The 23,647-nt window shown below is 43.4% G+C and overlaps 1 protein-coding gene and 2 pseudogenes across 1 annotated transcript in view; all 3 read left to right on the plus strand.

Annotated features, from left to right (window-relative positions):
* CNTNAP2 (contactin associated protein like 2) overlaps positions 1–23,647 on the plus strand; it is a 1,200,002-nt gene that overhangs the window by 964,265 nt on the left and 212,090 nt on the right. Inside the window, exon 16 of the mRNA XM_011365532.2 lies at positions 22,228–22,398. Within this exon, the coding sequence (XP_011363834.1) occupies positions 22,228–22,398 (171 nt within the window). The remainder of the gene's footprint in view (positions 1–22,227; positions 22,399–23,647) is intronic.
* On the plus strand, positions 7,390–7,895 carry LOC105295726 (annotated as a pseudogene).
* LOC111743378 lies at positions 20,618–20,733 on the plus strand (annotated as a pseudogene).

Below are 23,647 nucleotides of genomic sequence, written 5' to 3' on the forward strand. Positions count from 1 at the left end.
AGTACTATAATGGAAACAAGAATAAGACAGAGGGCTTTCTATAAAGAAACTTAAAATCTCAATGTCAAAACAATAAAGAAACATGAAGAAGTTAATAGCTTAAGCAAAATCATGCAATTAATAATAGTACAAAGCACCAATAAGGGTTGTTATATTTCAGAGTTGTTTTGATTGAGTGAGAAGGACCTGGGAGAGCTTCACGGCAGAGATGATATCTGAACTAAGCCTTGAAGGGTGAATGGCAAGGAGAAGAAAGGCGTGTCAAGTTAACTGAGGCCCAAAAAGAGGAGTGATTTTTCTCAAGCGTATGATAGGCAGTCGTAGTATTGAAATATTAAATGGCATAAATGTATGTGGGAAAGTGGGCCTGTGGGAACAGAGCTGAAGGAGCCAGTTGTGGAAAGAGGAAAACCAGTTACTACAGAGGAAGTGAACATAAAGAAGGGCGCTGTGGGGTGGAATGAAAGGGACAGCTGTGCGAAACATTTAAAAAGAATCTCGGCAATGGGAGTTGAGCAGCTGCGGGTGAAGTCAAATGGGTTAAATCAGGGTTAGGACCAAGAGGACTGGAATAATAATGGCATCATGGCCCAGATGGCAAGGCCTGGAGGCCATCTGATGACCATCTAACAACTGGGCATGTTAGACTAAAGCCCAAGAGAAAAGCCAAAGCTAGTGATAGTTTTCTGTCATGACTTATGGGAGGGACAGCTTGGAGGGGAGGTGTATTGATTGAACCTTGTATAATATCACAGCAAAGGCAGAAAAGGCAGGGCCAGAGGAAGAGATGGAGAAAGTTTGTTCACAGAGGCAAAACTCATCAAAGAAAACTGACGTAGCGGAGAACCAGATACTCTTGGTGGTATGACAGTTTAGAGAGAGTTTCCTAAAGGTCGGGGCTCAGCAATATCAAAGAGAATGAGGAGCAAGAAAAGACCATTGGACATAAAGCTTGGAATTTCCTTGTTGGCTTTAGAGGAAGCATTTCATTAGATTTTGGGACAAGCCAAATTATGAAGGGTTAAGGGGAGACAGATGGGAAGGATCTGAAGGGCAATGATATACGCTATCCACTCCAGATCAGTGGAATGAAGAAGACCAGTGCCTGAAAGGGCCAGCAAGTGTACTCAGTTGTATGTTGTGTTGTGTTGTGTTGTGTTGTGTTGTGTTGTGTTGTGTTGTGTTGCGTTGCGTTGCGTTGCGTTGTGTTGCGTTGTGTTGTATTGTGTTGTGTGAGGATGGGAAATACCTGAAAGCAAAGAAGTTGATTAGGAAGTTGCTAAAAAATAATGATTTTCTTAGACTTGTGTAACAATTTATGATTGACAAAATTTGTAGTTGACATTGACATTTTCCATGTAGCTTTCACAATAACAATAGAGAAATTATGTTGTTTCGGCGTGAGGAGCACAGGGATCCTCCACTCTGTTGCTATTTTCTTTATAGCATAGATTCATCTAGAGGGAAGAAACTAGTTGGAGATGCAGCACGTTCAGAGAGTGGAGGGGGAACTGAGAGTTACAGGGAGGTTACCGTTGAGGAGACCAGGGGCAATGAGGAGAAAGTAGACAGAGGTTTGTATGTTTTACTCCCCAAAGCAAAGCATTCAAACACTCTGCATACTATTTCAGTTATGCTTGAGATAACACACTTGCATTTGAAAAAAAGGGCTGATTATGACTATTTCTTACAATATTCAAGCTAGGTGATTATGTGAGCATTATCTCTGGATACTCTCAAAAGTCTTTTGCAAAAATGCAGAAATTCTAGAAATGTCTAGAAGTTACGTAGCTGAGGGTCTGCATGACATACAGTCTTTCTCTGAAAAAGAAAAAGGGAAAAATACAATTACATTTTTCTTTAGCTTACCGTTGACGGCAGGGCTTTTTCAACAGGGGTCTGAAGCTCCCTGGATGGCCACAGATGTAATATCACAGATCTGCTTATTTCCAAAATGCTATATTCTCATTTTATGATAATTTGAAAGGTGAAATTTCTCTTTTGCTGCTACAACCCACAACTGAGAAACATTTTCACGGAAGACTTTATTTTCTTAAGGCAGTGTTTCTTAATATAAATTCTCACAACACAGAATTTATTTTTCCTTTAATGCATTCACTGCTCTTGACCAAGGCACCAATTTGCGGCAAACCTTATTTCCTGCTGCCACCTGGTGGACACTGCACAGGAGTTTTACAGAGTCTCTGGCAGTACTGGGAGAGGGGGCCAGGCTCAATCCCACACGGTGATCAAAGAAAAGGTCTTTCTATTAAACTCCCTGGCAGCAAAACAGCAAAGGGTTGGCTCCTTGCCCCTGGGGACTGTGCAGAATGTCACATTTCAGACGCCTACAGCATTTTTCTCTTCTTTTATCTTTAGACTCTTGTGGCTCTCAGATCTGGAATATAATTCTTTCCCAAAGATTCTTTAAAATCACTATTTGTTCCTTCTTTGCTCTGTCTTCCTTTTTTTTTCTTTCTTTCTTTTTCGTTTTCAGGTGCGGTAGAGGGAGGAGGAAGGAGATGGTCATTTTAATGTAAAGAAGATCATGTTAAAATTACATAACTTAATTACATTAATTCACTGCAGTAACAGTCTGGTATGACAGGTCATTTTGCTTTACTCAGCTGAGTCTCTTCTGCAGAGGAATCGTGAGGAGAGGGTTAGAAAGTGCTTTATGATCATAAATGAGCTATACTCACTTAGAGGAGGGACATACATAGAAGTGACATTGTTTTTAATAAAGTTTCATTCAAAGCAGTTTGGCTGGTTTGTTCTCTCAAGTGTAATGGGAAACAAGCCAGTGCTGAGATTAAATACCCCAATGATCGATCCCTCAAGCTTTTTATTCTGTAATAAGTCAGTGCTCAGCTGTACAGCTTTATGTGTTACCCACGACAGTCGTTTAGTCAGTCAATTTCAGGCTAGCGATAAAACTTTGAGTAATAGGAAAGCAGTATTGATGCTCCATATTCTTGGTGAGGAGATGTCTATAAATTAAACTTCCCAGGTATACACTCAATTTATATTTAACAGCTATTACAAAATGTAATATCTTAGTAGAACTGGATTATGACCATATATATGGAAAACTAATTAAAGCTGTTGGAAATAACCTATTTCTCTTTGAATTATTTATATAAATACGTAGAGATCAGAAAATTTTACTGCAAGTCAGATGTGTTCCTGTCTATGGCTATTACATAAAGCTAAGAACATTTTATGGGGAAAGTTATGATTCTTAAAGATTGAGTTCCAAATGTGGATTTTCCTATTTTCATAAGGCTAGAGTTTAAGTTATTAGACATCAGTGCTTTTCAAAATAGCTTTTTATTCTCACAAGATAAAACTTCTTGTAAAATCTTTTATTAAAAAAATATAATTTTTACTAATTGACTAATTCGTCTTCACTAAGTGCTAATCTTAAAAGAGCACCAGTGCTTTTTCAGCTTTCAAATGAAAAGATTATGAGTTAGTACTCCGATTTCTCACCTTTTAATAAAATTTCCATTCATTTCATAATGTTAAAATTTTTGATAGTCATTTTAAATATATTTTTTCCTTTGAATTTTCTAAAATTAAATAAATGCTCTTTCATTTAAAAAAAAAGACTTCCGGATGGAATAACCTCTGCGTTTACCAGGCCTGGTCTTTGTCCTCCCTGAGGGATGGAGGGCGCGGTCAGTGCTCACTGCGTGTTACCGGGGAGCAGGCTGCGGGGAGGGGAGAGATGAAAGCCAAGTGTAGCCAGCCCTGGAGCCCAGAGGGCAGGTGAGGTGGAGTGGTGAACGTGGGCGGTGGGGCTGCGCGTGCGCTCGGCGCGGGGTGGTGGCGGCCTTCCTGCACGGCCCACACGGAGCGCGTCAATTTTAACAATCCCACAAGAAATTTCTGCTTACATTTACACAGTGGCATTTTCCCTGGGGTATTGTTTGTTTGTTTATTTGTGGGTTTTTTGTGGGGGAGGGGTTAGCTTCTAAATCAAAGCTAGCTATCCCCCACCCACTAAGGTTGGCAGGACATCCAAGAGCGATCTTCGTGGGGTGCTCCATTTAGAGGTACGAGAGAAAGAAGAGTGCAGGGAGGAGACTTCTGTGGTCCAAGAGGAGTGAAGGATTTCTTACGCTCCTTAGTACCTGCTTGTCACTGCCCTTGGACACCCCTCTGAATCTGTATAGATATATTTGTTTTCTACTAGATACCAGCTCTAAACCTGGAACTGCTCCTGTTAAGTCATTAAATGTTGTCTCATTTAGTTCTGAAGTGACCTTCAGACACAATGTTGAGAAGAAAATAGTCTCAGGGAGTTTAATTTGCCCAAGCAGTAATTTATCACAATTATTTGGTTTATTGAGGACGATTTGAAATTGTGTCTTTATGATGACTGATATTTTAATGTCACAGGGGTTTGAGAAAGATCTTTTCTGTCTTAGTCTGTTTGGGCTGCTCTATCAGAATATCATAGACTCAGTGGCTTATAAACAACAGAAATTTATTTCTCACAGCTCTGGAGGCTGGGAAGTCCAAGATCAAGACTCAGCCAGAGTCGCTGTCTGGTGAGAGCCCACTTCCTGACTCATAGATGGCCATCTTCCCACTGTGTCCTCAAATGGTAGAAGGGGCGAGGGAGCTCTCTGAGGTCTCTTTTATAAGGGCACTAATCCCATTTATGAGGGCTCCACCCTCATGACCTAATCGCCTCCCAAACCCCCTCCCCTCCCCCCGCAACACCATCACATTGCATAACAGGATTTAAGATACGAATTTGGGGGGACGCAAACATTCTATAGAAATACTTTTATTTGTACTTTCTTTAATGCCCATTTTTTAGTTTTATGAATTAATAAACAGTATATATTTATTTAAACACTTATCAGTAATTCCCAACTATCCATAGATTACCTGTTAATTTACACAACTAACAGTCAGAACGTAAAGATCTAACCAATTAAATTTCTCAAACACTTAAATATTGAATACAAACTTAATCAAGTATTTTCAAGTATTTAATTGAAATAAAAATTCCAACATATCCAATTTTTCTGAATATTTTAAATACCTTAGAATATATAAAACTCTCACAAAATTATTATAACTATAAGGGTAATCAGTACTTCTAGATTAAAATCGGTTATAAACATGCAAATCTAGTGAATTTAAATTTGTCATATATCCTTATCCCGATTCATATTTTAATTCTTAGTCTTTTCCTGGCTTACTTTCCTAATATATCAGTTGTCTTACTGTTCTTATTGCTTCTTAGGTTTCAAAATTATTACCACATCCAAATGAAAAACAATGATCTCACAGCAACCAAGAATGTAGCATTTAGGTTATGAACCAATTGATTCTTGGTGAGGACACAGGTCCTGGTTCCTAAGGAGATGTAGACGCTAGCCAATGATTATCAGATTAAGCTTCATTTAAGTCCACATACATGAAATTGGGGTTTTTTTAAAATGATAGTTCTTCACAAATATTTTGGCCAATATCGCAAACCCTATTGTGTTATCCCATTATTATGATGACTGACTTGGTCTGTTATAGAATCTTATTGGGAATTTTTAAAAATATTTTATTAAGATTATTTGGTTTATTTGAAAACATTACCTCCTAGCAGATAATGTGTTGAGTCTACATTTTAATTCTCTTCGGAACACTGACTCAAATGATCATTTTTGAAATCAGTGTTGTTTTCTTTCTGCATGGTGTGGCCACTGGCACTAATGAACTCTGAGCCCTCATTTCTACCCAGTTTTCATGTGTGCTTCCAGCTCTGGTTGGTCCTTTTGATCTCATTATAACTACCTTTCTTAAGATTATTTGGCTTACTGGTTTTTTGCCTCCTATAGCACTTACTGTGTCTGTGTGTGTGTGTGTATGTATACATACACTATATAATTTGTAGTCAGGAATATAATTAGCAGAGGAAGCAAAATACTCACATATATGAACCCCCTGTTAAACGTACCCTAATTTGTTTGCCTTTCTTTATATTATAACTATCCTTTATATGCCTTATATTAACTTTTCTAGGTATCATGACAAACAAATAACTTTTAGAGACCAGACTCAACTTCTTTAGCCAACCATAATTCATGCTCACTGAGCTCTCTCTCACGCTTAACGCCAAATCATCAAAATTCAGCCAACAGGAATATCTTTGACTTGACTCTATCCTTTTAGTATTTTAGTTTAATCTCCAACGTTCTTAAAAGCATTCTTGCTTTCTGGCAACAGTGAGATGTCCCAGACCCATTTCAGTCTGTTTTGTTTTACTGCTCAAGGTGTGGACTCAGCGTCCCTACCAGAAATAGCAGAGGATAGTAGAGAATAATAGTGCAAAATCCGGGTGCACAGGGCACCCAGGGGAGTTGATGGTGTGAGTAAAAACACTGCTGCGGCTGCTTGACCGAATAATGACGGAAATGGAAAAATACCTGTTATTTTAGTGTCATAAGTCCCTAGTGCTATTCCTAAAAAGAGTATATATTGCTATGCCCTACTTTTCTCAGAGTGTGTGATTTCACTGACCACTGAGACATGTTTTTACATTGAAACATTTGTCCATTCTTGCTGCTTAGGCAAAATACATTGAAAGATTTCTTGTGCCCACTTTTGTAAGGATTCCAAACCATATATACTTGCACAGAATTGTGTTTAGAATTTTCTGTGTGTGCATGTGTAAATGCACACATGCATAAGGATGTTTATTTACCTCCCAGTAGCAGGTAATGTCTTTTTATCTAGCCCTTAGGGTGACTATAGATTGCACTTGCTTTCCACCCCACAATGAATTAATATAAACTATCACCTTCGTTTAAATCTCTTTTGTTTTCATACTTGTGTGAATTAGTTACTTCATACTCTCACATAACAATTTACTCTTTCTATTTGGAATAATATACTTATCCCAGTTCTTAAAATTGGCAAGTAATGACTAAAGGATGAAGCTACCTAATTTGCCTTATGTATAGTTGAGAGAAGCCAGTGCATATGGAACAAAATGAGGATGAGAAAAAAGAAGTATTCTTTAGATTTTAAAAAGTCAACAAATAGAAACGTTTGTTATTCTAAGAAATCATTATTTATGATTTAAGAAAAACATAAAGAAAACCCAAAATAGGGAAGAATTATTTCTTCATTCTTTTTTTGACATATTGTTTTCATCTCTACTGATTTTAATACGTCCCAGTTATCAATATGTCTGCTGCGTCTTATATTGAACTGTTTCCACTGAGCATCTCCATAGGTCAGGTGGTAACTTTACAGCCACCACAAGCCACTTTGGCTGCCATCTTGCATCCCCACGTGTATGCATGCACTTATTCTCTGCTGCTCTGCCCAGGAGCCTGTGAGCGCCAACCCTCATTCCTCATGTGGCCCCGTTTCCTCTCCAACAAAATGAAAGAAACCATCACAAACCAGGAAAAACTCGCCAAACTGCAGGCACAGGTGCACATTGGTGGGACAGGAACTGCTCATAGAAGCAAGGGGGTGGTTCACAGAACAGCTACAGCAAATGATAAAAAACATCTGTTCTCCTTAAAGAAGTTAGTGGTAAACAACACCTATGCTGTTGAAGACATGAGTGTGTTCACAAACCAAGGAACAGTAATCTGTTTCACAGCCCTGAAGTTCGGGCGTCGCTGGCAGCAAACAGGTTGCCTGGTACAGCCAGGCCAAGACAAAGCCGCTGACGGGAGTGCTGCCCAGCATCTCCCAGCAGCTTGGTGCAGGCAGCCTGCTGGTTTCAGGAGCATCAGGAGATAGGCCGACGCTCTGCCCAGGCTCTGGATGAAAAGCCGCTCGCTGCTGGAGAGGGTGCTGACAATGAAGTTCTAGATCTCGTGGACAATTTCGATGAGGCTTCCGGGAGAGAGGCAACGAACTGAGCCACAGTGGCCTGGAAAGTAGTCTTATTTTGCCAGTGATCTAACTGCAAATAATACACACTCATATAGGGAAGAGAGAGTAGGCTCGTGCAGCCTCTGTTCTCTGTCTTTAGGCCCGGTCTGTTTCATCTACTTGCAGAGACAAGTTCCTAACTCTTATAGCCGTTTGGTTGAATGTTGACCAGCAAAAACAGGTGTTACATTCTGCTTGATGAAGGTGGGGCGGGGAGTCTTATGTTCTGTTTACTCTGGTGAATAGCACATAAGTCCACATAGAAATGTGAATCAAGTGTTTCCATCTTGACAAATGGCATTGTTCCAAAAGGGCAAGAAACCAAGGAGGTCTAAAGCCTCCCTGAAAACAATGGAGATGTGTATTATACTATACTCTTGGATGGATGAAGGGACAGAGGCAGCCGGGGCCCCATGGGGCTGCAGGTCAAATGCATTCTGGAACTTCAGGGAAGGCTGAAATACATGCATGAAGAGAACCAGCAGCAGCTGCCCTCATGCCCAGTGATGGTCTTGCTGTCAAGGTCCAAAGCCCAACAGTTTTGAGTAAGAAAATAGCTTTGAAAACGTGTTTACCATGGTTTAAAAATCCTCCACTGCGAACACACCCAGCTTTTGTTCTTTCCATGGAGCTTCGATTTCTCAGGAAGACATAACCTAGCAATGCTGGGGTTGCAGCTTCCACAAATGCCCTGACTAGCATTAGAGGAAGAGGAGAGACAGAAGGCATAGGATCCCTGCCTATTACAGAGCTTATTTAGGAGTGTGTGCATGGTTTATTAGATGTACAGAGAGGTTTGCAAAAAGGAAAGGACCCACGGTCTCCATTTAAAAAAAATAATAATAAGCTTTCTTTCATTGATCTGCCTCCCAACGACTAGGTCAGAGGTTTAATTGATAATGCTCTACATCTTCTCACAGTGACTGTTCCAGTTATCATAGTTTCTAAATGGAAGAAAACATGGTAACTCTCCTTAGTAACATACGTAGGGTTTAAATAAAAATAAATAGCATAGTCCATATGTCTTAAACACAAAGATTAATTCTGTATTAACAAGTACCTGGTAGCCCTTTTGGTTCAACATTTTTCTAATAGGTATATTTCTGTTCTGTTTTCTTTAAAAAAAAAATAGAGAGAGAAAAGGAAAAAGAGCTTTGTAGTCAAACGTGTGCATCAACAGGTACTGTGCACTCCTCCCAGAGAGTAACGATGCATCGTGACATGTCCTGCAGTAAAGAACCTATTTAACATTCTGTAATACTTTTTTGATATGATAGCTATTGACATTCCAGAATTCTACAGATAATATTTTGTTGAATATACTTGGAAAATACTTAACCAATCAATCTATTTACAATGGAAGAAGTTATAAATTTCCTCAGCCATTAGCAGCTAATACATTTGAAAGACCATTATCATAAAAAGTAAATTATAAAGTTAAGCCAAGACCAACATTTTTGTTCTCTTAGACATAATGTTTATTTTACAAGCAACATGGTGGCAAATTCCCCCTTACCCAACTGGTGAGAGAACATGGTGGGTTGGTTCGAACCCATCACTACACCCACCATAGTGTACAAAATGTTTTTAAATGCATGTAAGAAGAATACTTTCCATAGGGTTATTGAAACAATAAAAAACAGGCAGAAGGAAGTGATTAGGGTACAGATTTTGCACTTAGGCAGACTTGCTCTGCTGCCCCTCATACTACCCATGGGAACTTGAGCAAGTTACTTAATCTCTCTAAGTGTCAACTGTTCCATCTGCAAAGGGGAATAATAGCAGCAGCTACTTTATAGGGTTTGTGAAGCTCAAGTGGAATTATGCATATTAAGTGCCGAGCACATTGAATGATATAGTAAACTGCCAATAAATATCAGCTATTGTATTTTATCATCATTGTCTCTACAAATAATAACTTTTTTTTAACTAAGACTAAGAAGAAAGTAAAATGTCATTACAGATAGAGAGGGTAGGATCTCCTGGCAAGATGTGTGACACGTGTTGCTATTTAAGTCTGTTCAGAAAGCTGTCCTGTTGGCTCTGCAAAGCGTAACTTGGGAGGCGGGAAGAAGTATTAGAGCCACGGAGACAGGAGCAGCGGGAAAAGGGAACTTGAGAGACATTTTGGAGGTAAAATTGACAGACTTTGGCATCTGCTTTTGCAGGGGCATAGACATTATGGCTCAGAATAGAGCCTGAAGCTTCCTAACATGGAGTTGCTTCATGAACAGTGACAGCCTTAAGATAAAGACCCAAGAGGAGCTAACCTTGGGGTGAGGGCAGTGAGTTTGGTTTTATACTTGCTCTCTGAAGCTTCTGGTAGAAAATTGGAAAAGATAGACATGTCCCGCTGGGACTTTGGCACTTAACTCTGATTAGAGGTCTGTGCTGGAGGCATGGATGCTGGTTATCAGTGGGAAGAGAGTGGGGATCACACAGAGAGACAGTCTATATAGAGAAGAGCAGAGAGGCATGAGTGGAGCCCTGGGGAACACAGATATTTAGGAGATGGTCAGAGGCAGTAGAACCAATGAATAGAACAAGAGTAAAATGAAAGGAAGAGGACCAGAGAAAAATGTTCTGAAAGCTGCGAGTCTGAGTAAACAAGCATAGAAGTCAAGAATAAAGGCTCCAGGCCAAGTGTCTGAACTTACTCCCGGCTGGATCATGGGCTGAATCCAATGTCCTGTTTTCCCCAGAGACCCTTAGAGAAGCCAAGTTTGGCTCTCACTGTCAAGCTCTCTCTAGCGAAGGAGGCAAAGACCTTCTGCATCACATGATGCAGAGAGGCTGGACCTCCTCTCTGTCCGTGTGGCTTCCAAGCTATTTCTGCTCACCGAAACCTAAAGCAGGAGGGAGTTAGGATTTCTTGACAGACTGTCTTTGTGTCCTCAGTGTGAAGCTTCACCAATAACAAATATGAATGTCATGTTTACCTTTCACGAAGTACAAAATTAGTCAGCCTTCTATAATACGTGATCGGAGAGTTACCAAGACTCCAGAAGCATGATTCCAAAACTTCTGGAGTTTCCAGAAGCCACCGAGGCGCTCATTAAAGGGTAGATACCTGCCCAGGGCTGAGTGGTTCCGAATAGCTGGGGTCACAGCTCAGAGAGCAGCGTTTTTAGCAAACCCCGCAGACTGTTCTAGTGCATGCCGAAGCTTGCGAGCCGCTGGTGGTGAAAGAAACAGACATCGGACTGAAACAGGCAGAAAGAGCACCACCTGGGGAAAAACAATCCGAAGGGAATACTGCTTTCTACTCGTGGGAGATAATCCTTAACAGGATTGCGATGCTCTGTGGAAACTAATCAGGCCTAGCTTCTCATCTTCCGAATATTTCTGTGGAAATTTTCTCCCTTCCTGCTCTGAGTTTTGATTAATACACAGTGGAATGCTTTACAGTTTTTCAAGCATGTGAAATAGAGCAAGTGTATTTTCTTCAAAGAAAGATATTTTGAAGTTTAGTGTTAAAAGTAAAAGTTATGAAACAGTTTAACTCTTGTCTTTGGAGTGTGGAGAGTTGTGTTCACATTGTGATTTTCATTGCGCACTTCCCAACATACACTTCATTTTTCTCAAGCATGAAAACTGACGCCTTTTTTTCCTTCTTACATGTGTCAGTGTCCAAATTCATTCTCACATGTAAACTTTGGAAATTATTACTTGATTCTCGTTAGTGGAGAAAATTAGAATCGTTTATGTTCCACCATGTTATTCTAACATTGTCCTCTCATTCGTCAAGATTTTTAAGCTGAACATTTTACAGGGCGTGGGGCGGGGGGGCTGGCAATGAAACATAGATCATGGCTGAAAGGCAACTACTAGATATAAAATATAGACCATGAATATTGAAATATTTATCTCTACCTTGTGTTGTTACTTGAAATCATATCATCAGAGATTAATTAGTTTTGATCTTAAAGACATTTCAATCTTCAGGAGTTCCTTATTAAAATAGTTTTTTAAAAAACAGGGGTAAATAATAATTACGCCATTACCAGCCACCACATTATGAAGGTTTGGTTGATTAATACCTGATAGCAGAATTGGTAAAGGTGAAGCTAGAGATGCAACTTGGAGACCAGGGTTCCAAGAGACAGAAGGACATCAAAACCAAAATGTCACCTTCTTACATTCCTAAAGTCTCTCAAATGAGTAATTCTCCTCATGTCTACAAGGGTCTGTGAAGGCAAGCAGAACTTTGAAGGACTTACCTTCATTAAGCATTGGAGCACAAACCTCAGCCAGTGAGTAAAAGAGCTTCCCTATTGAGAAAGATCAATATCCTAACAGCCCTTAACAGGAATAAAATAATCATTAGCCAGCCTAAGAGAAGAGGAAAGACTCAGAGCCTGGGCAGAATTATTGGATGAATGTGGCCCAGCGCCCAGCCTTCCTTTAGTATAAAGCTACTTCGAGGTAGCAGAGCTAGAGAAGTATAGGTGGGTGGGTGTGGGTGTGCATGCGTGTGGGTGTGTGTGAATGTGTGCGTGTGTGCATGTGTGTGTGGCTGTGTGTGTGCGTGTGTGCGTGAATGTGTGTCTGGCTGTGTGCGTGAATGTGTGTGCATATGTTTGTGTGCGTGCACGTGTGTGCGTGTGTGTGTGTGCGTGAATGTGTGCATGTTTGTGTGCATGCACGCGTGTGTGCGTGCACATGTGCGTGTGTGTGCATGAATGTGTGTGGGTGTGCGTGAATGTGTGTGGGTGTGTGCATGAATGTGTATTTGTGTGTGTGCGAATGTGTGTGTGCGCGTGCACGTGTGTGTGCATGCACGTGTGTGCATGTGTGTGTGCGTGAATGTGTGCATTTGTGTGCATAAATGTGTGTGCGTGTGTGTGCGTGAATGTGTGCATTTGTGTGCATAAATGTGTGTGCGTGTGTGAGCGTGAATGTGTGTGTGGGGTGTGGTCAACTCAAGGTGGAGGGTGGAAGATTAAGGAGAAGGTCAAGTGGATTGAAACGTAAAATGTGAGATTAGTTCCATCAGAATCCATTCGGTGCTTTGTTTATACATCTTGAGATGTAAAGCCCTGTTTTTTCTCCCAAGCCCCTAGACTGCGAAAAGGTCTGAACGCAACACCTTTCAAAGCCGCTGAACTCTGGGTGGCTGCCTGACTGCTGGAAGTAATTGCCTCCAAAACCTAGATTAGGCCACCTCTACTCAGTTCAAATTAACATAACCTACAGCACCATGCTGTGGCAGTTAAAACTTTAACTTCTGCTTCTTGTTATAATCTAAACTCACTTTTTAAAATATTAAGATTCCCAAACAGCTCAGTTCCAGGCAAGCAGACTTCTCACTGCTCCCAAAAACCTAGATGGCAATCCTGAGACACCAAAACCTCTATTTTAAAACTCGAGATTTTGAAGTGGAAAATGTAAGTCCAGTCATGAAGTGGTGCATCAGACTAAATTTCATGGTAATCACTTATTCAATGTGTCATTATCCAGATGCGTATTTTTGCACCACATTATGATCAGTAGATGTGGGCCGAGGTTCCGCCACTTGGGGTTGCCGGTACGTCTGTGACCCCGTCAGACCCGCAGAGCAGTTGGCATGCTCCCTCTGCGTCTGCAGTGCTGCGGTGGCTGCCGCGCTCGGCAGCATCTGCCCGTGAAAATGCTGTGCCCTCTCCAGGCACATCAGCCGCTGGTCACACCCCCGAAGAGGTCTGTCCTGCCCCGAGACAAATTCCTAGATTTCTTTGATATTAAAGCTATTCTAAATCGACCTACTGGATGCCATTGCACTCACCTTATTGTTCGTTGTAATTATGTGACACGGAGTTATAAAACTCCTACTCGTCCTACAGCGTCTCAGACCAGTGCTCTCAACGTGGATCCCAGCTCGCAGTCCTCGGTGACGATGACCGAAGCTCGATGTCCGTGAACCCGCCTGACAGCACGGAAACAGCAGCGCGGCTTAGAGTTGCAAAAGGGGACCGTGTCCTCACTGTGCTCTTTCTGTCCTTAAAGTCTGAATATCTCCTTCAGCTCGGACGCACTATGTATTTTTATATTAGAGTCTATTTTCACTTAGCTGCTGGATGGAAATTTATTTCAAGCCTTCTTCCGACGGCATTCCTTTCGTCTCAAGTATTTACAAGTTCTTAAGAAATTCCGGCACGTTACATATAAATCCAAACCAACTATCTCCCCCCTACATATAAAGAAGTCTGTTAGTTTTCTATTATTATTAATGAATATAGGCATAAAGAAAATTTTTTTTGCCTTTTTATAGTTCTTTGGTATTTTATAATGCTGCTTTATGTCATTACAACGACCCTGTTGACAAAGGAACTGTTTTCCTAATTTACAAATAAAGGAGCAGGTTTTAAAAGCTCCGTCCATTTGCTCCTCTCCCCTTTTCGCCGTGGGTGGTTCTGCTGCCTTACTGATCCCAGCCCTAGGGGCATGGGGACCGTGGTCATTTCAGGAGGAAAACGACAGTATCGATGACTAGGACGTGTGAATCTTTTTATTTCCTATAATGAAAAGGGCACAGAAAGGAAACCTTGATTTGTGTAACATAATTGTATGGATCATATCAATCCATTACTCGGCCGTGAAGAGCAGCTTCCAATTTTCACATCCACCATTCTGCAGAAATGGGCGGCTTTTTTCCACACTTTACTCACCTAATGGATTTGATATCAAATCTGTTTTTCTATGGAAGTAGGGCTCTGGGGGCTTGTAGTCCACTAATGCACGAGGCCCGCCTCACACTGCAGCATCCCTCTGCACAGCGGCTGAGCATGGCCAAATGCAGCGCAGCCCCTTGCACTGGGGCTTCGACCGTTCTTCATTACAGCGGGGCAGACGGTAAAATGGGGGCTTTAGTGGCATTAGACCACGAATTACAGTTATATGGAGAGAAAAAGATAAGAAGAAACATACCAGCAGGAGACATGAGAAAGACAGAAGTGACGCCCACGAGGCCGGCGGCTCTCGGAACCATTGTCGACTGCCCAAGTGCAGGCCGAGGACCCCGCGGCTGCACAAGGGCTGCTAATGGTCGTGCCGGCATTTGGAACCGTTGGGGTTTTCCTCAGGACAGCGAAATGATCAGTCGTGCATTTTAGATGGATTCTTCTGTTGGCTTTGTAAAGGCTGGATTTACGATAAACAAGAGAGAGCAGAACCAACGGTTAGTGTGGCATCCGGGCAAGAGAAGCTGGCCTTAGCCCTGGCCAAGTGGGAACAGTGGAGAGGAGCGGACACATTTCGGAGGTGTGCTCATCAGGCCTCGGATGGATTGGGTACTGAGGATCGACTCCCAAGTTTCTGGTTTGAGTGGCAAAGTGGGGCCAGCTCCAGTGTGGAGAATACTACAGGTATCCCAGTATACTTAGGATGACTAGAATAAATTAGGCATAACTAATAGCCCCAATAAAGAAAGTTCAGTGAACTTTGGGGGTCTTATGTGGAGACCCTGAAGAATTTTACAAGAAAAGTTAGACCTGTTAGACTCCAAGTATGAGTATGCACAACTGTTTCAAGCACTCGAAATGAAATAAAATTACCTCTTAAGTACCACTGTGTTTAAATGCACCATGGACAGATTCGACAGATGAGTTTCTGTGACTAATTAAGAACAAGCCAGTTTTGTCACATCCCCCATAATCTGGTTATTGATCAACTCACAGCAGTAGAGGAAGCACCCTGAGCATCATAACCTTTGGGGTTTCACCATCATGTTCTTTTTCTCTGAAGGACCCCATCCCCATTCTTGCCCAAAGGAACCAAGTCACAGAGAGACACAAGATGGAGAATGTATAGATGCCTCCTCCCACCAGTTTATAATATTCCCCTGGGAGTGGTAGCAATGGAAAGGTTTACTGGAGGAGATGAAACACTGCAGAGAGAACAGCTAACTCAAGAGCAGCGTTTTAACTTGCAGCTCTCCAGTTTTGAGTTCAGCATGCCCTATTCAATGAGTCTGAGAGCTGAACAAAGCTACTTTTACCTTCCCTGAGTGTGCAAAATAGTTTAATTAAGGAAGCAACTTTTTCCTAGGTAAGGACACCTCTACAAATAGACTCAACTCTGCATGCAAATGAAGCCATCTGGTTTATCGTTGTAAATAGCACCATAGTAAACAACAAAAGACACATTGCATAACTCAAAGGATGTTCAAATTTCTAACCTTTGGGGCACTGACAATTTTCAGAGTAATTAGTCTCCTCGGGCTAGTGTTTACTTGGGAAAGTACTTGCCACTTAAAGCAGAAGCTACAGAAGCTCTCAGTGCAGTCCCAGTAGTGGGCCACGGGTGGCTCTGAGGACATTGCTGAGTCTGTGACAGGATGGAGAAGCTCCCTGGCGTCCACACCACACCAGCAGCCACACACCTCCCGAGCCCACAGCCAGCAGGGCAGAGCCCGCATACAGTCTTCTCTGTGTCAGCCAAACACCAGCTCTCCCAGCCACTGCCTCTTCCCCTTCTCCTACTTACTTGTCTCCCGTCTAAGGAAGAAGGAACGACAGCAGGGGCCTGACACATCAAGGTGAGGCCTCACCTTCTTATCACACATCTCTGCCTGTCAGTCTACCCTGCAGCTATATCTGGTCTACCTTTGTTCAAATAAAATTATTTATAGTGTTTGGGTAGCTCTACTTTCTTAGATGCTCAATCACTGTTCTTTTGATCAGATTTTTATTTAATGGCTACTCTACAAAACAGTGTATGCCACATTACCAGGGCTCAAAGATAATTCCCATTTGTGTGTCCTGAATGGAAAAAAAAACGTTTTAAGTCATGAAGAAGATAAAGAAACAGGGAGCACACACTTTGAAATTCGGGGAGCAGGAGAGCGAGAAACGGGAGCAGGACAAAGGGCAGAAGTGAGTCTGAGTCTGAGAAGAGCCAGTAGCTGAAGAAGTCAAAACCGTAAGGTGAGCTCTCCATCTGCCTGGGGTGGCTCGCTGCCCCCCTCTTAAAGAGTCGCCCAGTGGAAAATCCGGCGCCGAGAAGCCTCAGGGCTTGTCCGGGCTTGTAGACTCGCTGTTCCCGCTTCGTCCTCCCCTCCTTGGGGAGCCCTTGGGGAGCAACTGCACCACGTGATACCAGAGCCATCAGTTTAGGGGTGATTAGTAACACGTGTTGAACTCCGCCACAGTTTGTTTTGTGCTCAGGACTCTACCGCACACATTTCATGGATCATCTCGTCATTTCCCAACACCCTGTGAAAGAGTTTCCATTGTTATTCCCTTGTACAAATGAGGAAGTTGCAAGTTAGGGAAATCAAGAAATCTGTGCACAGTCGCCCAGGGGGTGAGGGCCATAGAACCAGATTGTCTGATTCTGGAGCCTGTACATGGACCAGTACGTGGCAGCTTCGCCAGGTGACAGGCCAGAGCAGCCTGCGTCCACTTGCTGTTGTCCCTGCCGTCCTTGCCGCTCGCTCCCTGCTCCTGCTCCCTCCATCACAGAGGGGCTGCAGCGTATCTCATGTTCATTTGCTCCTTATGAGCCTGCAGGAAAATCTGTAAGCCCGGACTGTTGGCCAGCAGGCGAGAAGCAAAGCGCGGAACTCCAGGAGGTTCCAGAATTAGAATATATTGAGTTTCAACATAACCCAAAATCTGTCATTTGGCTGTTTGGGGAGAATACGGAGAAAGGGAATAGGGAGATGGGCTTGTGAAAATGCTCAGTCCTCATTTCGCATTCAGAAAGTCAACAGAGAATATCTAAGATGCATAAATTAAATACACAAGTGTATTTTAGAAATGCAGGGATATAAATAAAAGACGTGTAGAAGGAGTTGTCACAAAAAAAAAAAATTGGTTTTGGGAAGGGGAAGGGTGGAGCAGGGAATTGTGTTTACTATAGTCCTGATACCACTTGACTTTTAAAACTATGTACATGTAATACTTCGTTAGAAATTAAAATTAGGCTCATAATTGCTGCTTATTAGAAAATATCCTTAGAAACTTTGAAGTCATAATCTCATACCAAGTAATAATTGGTGAGATGAAAGTAAATGGCCACTAAAGAATTTGGGTGAATAGATGATACTACATTTTCTAACGATCCACGGAGGTTTGATGTGGTGGTGAATGTCCTCAGCGCCTGGCTTACTGCCCCGGCCCTACTCTCCGGCACGAGATGGGGCACGCCCCTGGTTCCTCTTGCCGCAGGAGATGAGCCCAGGCTGTGCCCAGAGCGTGTTTAAGGAGCTTGTAGAGCCTTCAACCTCACGGCAGCGTTCTGCCCAGCCTTTGATCACTGTCGCCCCTGCCCCCGGCTGGGTCGCTGACGGCTCCTACCTGCCTCGTCTTTCTGTCACTGTCAACTGGCCGTCCAGTCTCAGGTATTTGTTTCTGTTCTGCTTCGCACTCTTCCTCTCAGTTTCCGACCTTGCCCCCTTCTGCCTGTCCGTGCTGGCCGTCCCTGCCGCCTGCTCCATCACGAGTCTTTGCCATACAGTGAATCTCTGCTCTCCAACTTGATAGTCTCATCTAACATCACTTGACCCTCCCCGGCACTGACCTTGATAGTAAGTACAAATCGTAGCTGTTTCAATAGCCTTAAGGCTGTGACGCCATCAGTCCCGCCAGTGCTTGGCATGGTCCCGTGAGGTGTGTAGGGGCTCACAGAAGTTAAGTCGTGGATAAGCACAATGGTAGTGTGCTCGTCGTGGAAGCAGTGACCCGTCATCAGTCACTGCTAAAGCGTTTTATATGTATTTATTTAGTATCTAATGCTCAGGTTACTATAAAGCAGATTTTGTTTCATGAGGACTTTGCATGTGAAGTGGAATTGAATATAATTGAGAGAGGTAACTATTCATTTACCCACTGATTTAATAATTCTTTGTTGAGTACTTACTCATGTCCTGGGGCCAAAGGTTATAGAGAGGAAATGGTTTGCTCCCAGCTTTCAAGGAGCTTGTACAGTCAGTTGGGAGCAATATAAACAAATAATAATAATCCGAAAAGTTCCTTGCGTCACGAAGTGCAAGGAGCCCTGGAAAGAGCACGCATGTGGTTTTGTTAAAACCGAAAATCCCAAAGACTGAGCCCTGAGCTCATCAGAATAGGCCTCACAGAAGCTCATCAGGGTACGTACCCTGCTCATCAGAACCTTTATGCCTATACCCCAATAAGCATGCTCGCTTATAAATCCCAGACATGTCCCCCTGCACGCACACATTCACACCACAAAGTATAACCAAAGCAGACATTTTAGAGGATGAAGTGTTTAAAATAAATGTGAATAGAATGTCTAATCTCTCCTTGTGCCCTAATGGCTATCGCTCAGCATCCCCTCAATGGACATCTCAACTCCGACACCACCAGAGTCCTCACGGTAGCCAGTCAAGAATGTGGACTTAGCAAATTCATCGGGAGTTTTGGGACAGCCCCCAAGTGACAACTCCAAAGAGATTATGTGATAACCCAGACACTTCCAAGAGGACGATTGGTGACCACCATCGTACAAGGCGCAATTTCCCGTGAATATGTCCATTCAAGAGACCAAATTAGTTTGAAGTTGTTTAGTGAGCGTGGAATCAGAACAAATGAGATTGGGATCTGTAGGGACTTTTCATCAAACTGGAATAAGTGATTAAACTGCCCTTCCCCTCTCTGGGGATAGTTCTGTCTGAGTAACTAGCATTGGACCTCAAATAAATACCGACTTATTTTACTTTTAGCTTTCTTTTTTCTAGAATTGTTTTAGACACCTGTCCTCTTAATACATCACCATGTCAGAAAATAAGAATGCACTTGAACTTTAAAATGTTAGTTATGCTTGCGTCCTGGGGATACAGTCTAAAGAGACAGAATTGCTCTGCTTAGGCTGAAGTGCAAGGCCGGGGACCTTGACGCTTGCCGGCTCCTAGATTGTCGAAGGGCCCATTAGGGTGACCTACATCCTGCTGGCCCCACGGTCTTGGCTTCATTGCTGCTAGGACCCTGACTGCTGAGAGGATTGCAGCCTCGAGTTTGACTCAGGTTTTACTTCAGGAGACATGCGTTTTGGGCCAGTGGGAAAGGTGAGCCTGGACTGCTCTCACTGTATGTTAAGCCAGATCTTGAGCCAGAAAGAGGATTCAGCCCTCAGATGATAACGACTTAAATAGTTAAGATTCTTTCCTTTCAGGTGTTATTAACCAGTGTCGTATAGTATTCTTCCCAAGAGAAAACTAGTTTATTTTTCCTCTACTGAGGAAAAATAATATATAGCCATATAATATATAGCCATATAATGTATAGCTTAAAACTGTACGAAGACTTTTAAACACCACCACTGTTTTTACCGTAAGGAAGATATTTACGGACATCGTTTGCACTGACTTACTGGTAAGATATTGCCATTCACTTACCCAGATGTCGCTATATCCTACATGTCCCTAAGAACATAAGGGAGTATTTTAATATCTCATAACATAGCCATATTCTCTGTTTAATTTAAAATTACGGCTTAAGCATAGCAGTCTCAACACAAATTTCATCTAAGAATAGTGGTTGACCTTAGTATTGCATATGTGCATAATTTGAGTAAAAGGAAAGAATACAGTATATAGAACCTAATAAACTGAATTTAATTGATTAGTTGTGTTCTTTGAAGAAAATAGTGAAAATCAGTTATTAAAAAAAAAACAAACCAGGATATGGTTGCATAGTGTAGCGTTTAGCATGTCTGCTTTACACGCAGAAGGTCGTGGGTTCGTGCCCCAGTGGAGCCACAGTCCACGGTCTACGGCCACGCCACCCTGATCAAGCCCGATGTCTGATCTCGGAAGCTAAGCAGGGTCGTGCCTGGTTAGTACTTGGATGGGAGACCACCTAGGAAGACCAGGTGCTGTAGGCATAAATAATAAATAATTTTTAAAAAGCCATATATTTTAGGTGTTAAAAGAAAATTTTCCCTAGACACTTTGCCAATCCAGTAAGCTTTATCTGGCAATCATGAGTCGGGCAGCATCCAGCCTAGGGAGAGAAGGGAGCTCTGAGGAGCTGTAGAGTACGGAAGACTTCACAGCACAAAGAGCAGGAGCAAGGACGTTACCCGGGCATTTGCTGGTCGGTTGGAGCAGAATTGCTTCCCGTAGACGGAAGAAAGGGAGGCTCAGAGCTATCTGGGTCAGCCAGTCGACTCTCGCCTGGCCTGGTCATCCCACACCTTGTGCTGAGCAGGCAAGAGTCAACTGGCTGACCCAGGCCCACCTTTGCCAGCTGGGGGTGTGGGAGGGGATGTCAGAGCACAGAGATGTAGTGCTGAGCTTTGCTTTGCTGACAGTGGGCTAAGTTAGCATAGGTGACTCCATCTTTAGCCAAACCTGGTGACTTTAACACAGGCTTAGTATTAAAGACAAAGGCTTTAGTAGCTGTTTTAAAGCGTGCCCACACACCTTAGTCCACAGCCGTGATCGTAAACACTCAGAAGTGTGCACACGAGAAAGGGATCTCTCCCCTGGAGTGGCAGCCAAGAGTCAGCTCCTGGTCTCATGTGAAACTCTTGGTCCATCTGTTCTAATGGAATGTGCGTCATCAGTTTGGTGTTTGTATTTCGTCCTGCGAACTGCTTTTCTCCTGGAGATACTGGCTGCTATCAGCAGTGAGTGAGGAGGGGGGGCGGGTGCAATCGTGTCTTCTTCATGAGCTCAGGGTTACAGTCTGATTGAGAGCTCCCCAAAACACCCCAAAGGTCAGAGTTCCCGGAGTCCCAGGAACGAATGGCATGAAGAGGTGGAAGAGGTGACACTCCTTTTACAGCAACTCGCCTTCGGTGGTTTGGAGCAGGAGGGGTGGGGAAGTGACCGGCCTGGCCTGGTCATCCCGCTTTCTCTCAGCTCCTCACTTCCACAGGCCTTCGGTGCTCCCCCGTTGTATTCCTGTGACACCCCATTTCTAAGTGGCTGCTGACCGGTTATTCCGAGGCAAAGGCGGATGAGAAGCAAGAGCAGAACGCCGAAGCCCTTGCTCCTGTTCTGCCCCCAGGTCCAGCCTAGGTGCTTCTCACACCAACCGAAGCCACCAGGACACATGCACGAGCTCGGAACAGCCCACCAACGCAGATGGCGACACAGGAACGTCTCTCCATTTTTTCTTGCTGTCCTAGTGTCCCTCCAGAACTGCTCTGGGCAGGAACCCCAATTACCGGTCTTTAACAAAATGTTTTATATACATACCTAGGACTTTTGGAAAGTCAGATATGTTTGTGGGGGGTTGGGCAGTATCGTTCAGTGGGATGAGAGGAAACGAGGGCTGTTAACAATGGAAATTTACTAAAGCTCAGGAAGTGGGTGTCTTCTGCTGTCGTGACTGAGGTGTAAATGACCTGCTTTCACTGTCTTTCCCACAGGGAGTTACTGGAACGCTGCGTCTTTCCCCAACCCGTCATCCTACCTGCACTTCTCCACTTTCCAAGGGGAAACCAGTGCCGACATTTCTTTCTACTTCAAAACGTTAGTCCCACGGGGAGTGTTCCTGGAAAACCTGGGAAACACGGATTTCATCAAGCTCGAGCTGAAATGTGAGTATAAGTCCTTTGTCACTGCAGACTGGTCCTAGCCCTGACCGTGTAGCTTCGATGGAGTCAAACATTTGTGGTTCCCTTTGCTCTACGGTGGGCTGAAGGTGAAGACACAAACTTGAGAAGGATCTGAGTCCCTGTCCTTGGATCACTCACAAGGAAGCAGGCAGGAAGCAGGCAGGAAGCAGGCAGGAAGCAGGCACATGTGGAGAGAAGCAGGTGCCTAACAATATGAGAGAAGAATGGGCGTTTAGATGAAGGCGGTAGAGAATGAGAAGGAAGACAGGAAGGAAGGCGAAGAGCATGAACCACCCTAACCGTGCACCTGAAGTTTCTTTGCACGTGTGTGTGAAGGAGACAGGGTTAAGGAGACAGGGTTAAGAGTAGACAGAGGATGGGATCATGTAACCTGATCAGGAATAAGGCATAAGAGAGTGGGGAGAATAACAAAGGCAAATGGGAATAATGAAAATTAGCATCTGTATGAGTTGGCAAAGCAGTGTGGACAATAGTATTGAGTAACGCGAGGAAACCTGATGTCCAGCTTTCCAGAAGAGACCCCACGTCCACAACCCGCTAAAGGTTTACGTTCTGACGTTTCCAGCCGAGGTTACAGAAGCTAACAGAATCAGGGCAAGAGCAGATGCTGCCTCGCTCGGCTCAGCTTGCCTTGCATCCCATGGGCCCTTGCGTCATGAGGTCACATGGTCTCTGGGACGCCACTCGTGGAAGATAGGAGTTCTCTGGATCCAAGAAGCGCAAGGGCCCTTTTCTCCGGGGGCTTCAGTTCAGCTTCGGGAATTTACAGTTTACAGACTTGCACGTTTGGTGCACGTGTGTAAACACCAGACTCTGCTGGCTGCTCAGATGAAGACAGAGTCAGTTAGACTACAGACACAGTCAGGAGGGGAAGCCAGTCAGCGTCCCCGTGTCCCCCACAAAATCCCAGGGTCTGCTCCCCGCATCAGAAAGTCTCCTTCCTCCTAGCCCGTGCCCTCTCCCTGTGTGCGTATGTCGCTGGGACTGGTCTGTGATCCCACACCCGTGTCCCAGAAAGATCTCAAGCAAATATTTTTCTCTTTTGCTAGTTTTAATTATGCATTATGGCCTTTAGAAAAAGGAATCTCAGGAAAATGTCTTTCTGTTGCAATCCCCTGGGACTTCTGTGCGTGTGAAGTGGACTGGGATACAGTAGAAAGTGCGTGGACTTTGACATTAGCGTGCTCAGAGAGGATCCTAGTCCCAGGGC

Source organism: Pteropus vampyrus, unplaced genomic scaffold (assembly GCF_000151845.1).
Source record: "Pteropus vampyrus isolate Shadow unplaced genomic scaffold, Pvam_2.0 Scaffold112, whole genome shotgun sequence".
Lineage (NCBI taxonomy): Eukaryota > Metazoa > Chordata > Mammalia > Chiroptera > Pteropodidae > Pteropus > Pteropus vampyrus.